Below are 4,036 nucleotides of genomic sequence, written 5' to 3'. Positions count from 1 at the left end.
GGTGTGGCGACCACCACCTCTTTACGAACCCGTCTCAGATCTTACACCGATGAAGGTTTGGCGCTGATTTTTGAAACCCTAGCTATTCAGATCTGTTGTGGTGTTTGTGTGTGTATGTGTGTTTAATCTCTCGTTTGTCTTGTTCGAGTTTGTGTGAGTGTTTGTGTTGTATCTGTTGAAAAATTGATGGATGTTTGTGTTGATCTGTGTTTGCTCATCAGATTTCATTTTTATGTGTGTGTGTTCATCTGAAAAAGTTCAAACAAAATCGGATCAAATTCACAACAAAATGAAAAGTTTGGACCTCTGGTGCTAGTCCAAACATTTTTGGACCAAAATGACAATTTTAAGCTAACCACAAGGACCATTTGTGTAGTTTTGTCTTAAATAAATAAATAAAAACTATTATCATCATTTTTTTATATAGAAAACAATCTCACTTAAAAATCAAATAAATAAGAATTAAAATAAGTTTTCACATGTCATATTTTAAAACAAATTGCCGTTAGAATCGTTAGAATAAGAATATTTTCCATGGCAATAAACATTTGTACATTTTTTGCATAGACCACTTGTATACTATGCAATAATACTTGTACATCTATCTTGATTCTAAATTTTGCCATTGGACCGGGTAAAGCATCGTCATCGGTTACTTGCAGTGTTATTCACCTTCCCGAAACATCATCCTTCCGTCTGCAACTCTCCGTCTATGCCTCTATCTGCTTATATAACAATTAATTTCAAAATAGTGTGAACTACAGATATCAAACAAGAAAACGACGATGATGGGAGTGAGTATACAGCTGTTACTGGACTTAACTGTTGCTGGAATTTCGCTAATGATTGGATTTGGGATTTTCGCTTTCGTCGCTTCGATTCTCTGTTCTGCGGCGTTTTTTCACAACGCTAAAGCTCACTCTTCATGAACTAGTTCTAATAGGGTATGCCCTTGTCTTCGTTCTCCGATTGATTGTATTCTTGTTTTTGTTTGGAAATTCGATTGTGCAATTTGGGTTTCTTTTTGCCCTAGATTTTTTCACTACACTTTCTCTTTTTAATCTGTTTTGGAGAATTGTTGTTCATGTATTATGTTTTCCATCTGGATTATGTAATTATTACAATTTTTTAAGTTTGGAGAAAATGATATTGAATTTTGATCATAAGACTGATAAAGAAAAATAGTTTGTTATTATAACGTTATAGTTAGAGTTGTTTAATGGTACTTAATAAATAAAAATGTTTTTGTCATTATGGGTATTTATACGGTATTGAACTATGGCATAGAGTTCATATTATCATTTTACAATTTGATATTATTATTTTTCTCAATAATATATTAAACTCTATAAAGTTCAATAAAATGTTATAAAATGTAATTTATTATAAATTTTAAAAATTAATTTTTTTTTCTTATGGAAGAGTTCAATAACAATTGAACTTCAAATTCATTGAATGTCAATATGTCATATTTTACAATTGTTGAGTTTCATGAATGACATATTGATTTGTAACCTGATTTAATTTCCCATTAAACTTACAATTATAGATGTTCTTGGTCTTATACATCACATTTTGTAATACTTTTAAAATTTTGTAGTATTTTTAAATTAAATTAAATCCATATAGTAATTATTTTTGAGCACTTGTATTCTTTTGAATTTGAGTAAGTCATATTTTTATTTATCCAATATCTTTATTACCAATGATTTATTACTTTTAGAAACCAAATTGCGATCCTTAATAAACCACTTAATTTTTGAAGATCTTAACAATGATATACAAATCCATTTATAAGTGTAAGATAAAAATACAAAAAATTGAGTTTGAAATTTGTGATTTAGATGTCTATGAAAATTTATGATTAAAAACAGTTATTTAAAATATGTTAATGTATTTTAATTTTAGTATAGATTTAATTACATGCTTATTCATTATTTCGTTTTTATTTATTTTCAAAATTTTATTTCAAAAAATGTTTAACTTTTATATATTGATATTCAACACAATTATTCAAAATATATGAATAATTTTTTTTAATATCATAGATTGAATTACTTACTTATTCATTATTGTTTTTGTATTTATTTACTTTCAAAAAATATTTATTGTTTGAACTTTTATATTTATTTTTTTTAATTAACTCGTATAATACACACGTCTCTAATTCTATATAAAATAATTAGAATACTCAAATAATTATTATTACATAGGGAACATAAATTATATTATTTTAGATTCAATAATTAAACAGAACTATTTATAAATTTGTAGTCATTTTGTCGGTTAATTTTTATAAAATTGAAGGTTTTTTTGTTGTTGATTTTAACAATTCCCATAGGGTGTAGTTTTAATGATACAATTACTAGTGAGCAAATAGTCATTTTCTAAAAAGTTTAGATAAACAAGAAAAATAACAAAATATATAACATTCCTTCAACCTAAATTGCCTGAAAATTAAATATTTAAGCTTGTTTCTTAACGAGTTTTTGTTAGACTTTTAAAAGTTCAAAAAAAAAAAAAACTCGAACCAGATTCGTTTAGGTCCGTTAGGACTAAGATATTAACGCCTTGTTCCTGAGTTCTACTTAAGGAGAGAAATGAGAGGATACGGAGGGAAAGTGAGGGGTGTCGAAGGAAAATTGTGTTCCCGAGTTTCATTAATGGAAGGAAAGTGAGGGGAGGTGAAGGATTTTGGAGTCATATTTTCCTTCCAAATTTTCCTCCCAAATTGGGCGGATTTGGGAAGAAAGTGAGGGGAAGGAAAATTTTATGCTTTATTTGCTTTTTCCTCCTAACTCGGGAACACAAAAACTTAAAATTTTCCTTCCATTTCCTTTCATTTCCTTCGAACTCGGGAACACGGAATAATGAATATTTTCCTTCACCTCCCTTTCTTTCCGTCAAAATTTTCCTTCCTTTTCTTTTAATGAATTTACAAAAAAACTCGGGAACAAGGCGTAAGGCTTTTATTATATAACTAAAAGTTCATATACTTTGAAAGCTTTTTAGAATCTTTTAGTTTTATGCATTTTGTAATTTTATAATGTTTAAAAAGTTATATTTAAATTTGTAAAACGTTTATACACAAATAAAAATTCAAAGTAATTAAAATACCCTTGCTCTTACAAAATATATTGACAAAGAAAAATAATAAATGGAACTATTATATTGTTAAACTTGAGTATCATATTTTTAATTTTGAAGTTGTTGTTTCTACGTCTTTAATTATTCGAATTTATTAAATATTTACAAGATAACTATTTAATAATATAATCTGTGTTTCTACATGAAATTAAAATTCATGTTGCAGGTTCATGGGTGCAGTCTGATTGAAAGCAACCACAACTAAGACGTAAAGGGGTTTAATAAATTTTAATTTTGTATTTTACTTGTAGTTGGAAGATATGTAACATCTTATATTATGGTTTTAATATATAAGTTTGAAGAAATTGCTGTTTGTTTGACATTTTAATGATTTTATAAAGAGACGTTTAGTTGAAACATTTTTAACCTCTTAATCGGCCAGAAGCAGTAAAATTTCATATGATTCGGTAAGTGATAAGGAGGAATTTAGATGACAAAAAATCCATAGGATACCCTTTTCTTAGAAACGCAAGATCGTCCGCCACATTTTTCTTTCTCCCTCTTCCCATCGATTCTTCTTCCCAGTCACTCTCCCTTTCGCAGATGACGATTTTTGTTGTGCTACTCTCCCTTTCTCAGATGATGATTTTTGGAAGTGTTTATTTTTACTTAAAAGTATTTTTTTAGAAAAATGTTTATTGACTTATAGCTTCTTCTAAAAGGAGTTTTAAAAAATTGTATGGATTAGCTTTTAAGTTGATAAAAGCTAGAAAGCCAATAAGCTGTTTTTTAAAAACTATTTGATTTAGCTTTTACATGTAAAATGACCAAAAATAATATGTTTTCATATTAAACATTTTTTTTACAAAATATATAATATAAATTTTTTAAAACATTTTTTTTACCATATGATAATATTAAAATTACGTTTATACAAAAGTAGAATACA

General features: G+C 27.3%; 1 protein-coding gene across 1 annotated transcript; it reads left to right on the top strand.

Moving 5' to 3' along the window:
* Positions 1 to 646: 646 nt before the first annotated feature.
* LOC145093563 (chaperonin 60 subunit beta) lies at positions 647 to 3,452 on the top strand. Its single transcript, XM_079031712.1, has 2 exons — positions 647 to 944; positions 3,314 to 3,452. Exon 1 carries the CDS (start codon positions 786 to 788, stop codon positions 927 to 929), a length of 144 nt encoding a protein of 47 aa, XP_078887838.1. The 5' UTR covers positions 647 to 785; the 3' UTR covers positions 930 to 944; positions 3,314 to 3,452.
* The last annotated feature ends 584 nt before the right edge of the window (positions 3,453 to 4,036 follow it).

Source organism: Lactuca serriola, chromosome 3 (genome assembly GCF_051521515.1).
Source record: "Lactuca serriola cultivar US96UC23 chromosome 3, Lser_US96UC23_V15, whole genome shotgun sequence".
Taxonomy (NCBI): domain Eukaryota; kingdom Viridiplantae; phylum Streptophyta; class Magnoliopsida; order Asterales; family Asteraceae; genus Lactuca; species Lactuca serriola.
The sequence above is the reverse complement of the archived record's forward strand: the minus strand, read 5'-3'. Positions and strand labels throughout refer to the sequence as shown.

Excerpts from the sequence above, each read along its gene's own strand:
- LOC145093563 (XM_079031712.1), top strand. The coding sequence starts at position 786 with ATGATGGGAGTGAGTATACAGCTGTTACTGGACTTAACTGTTGCTGGA.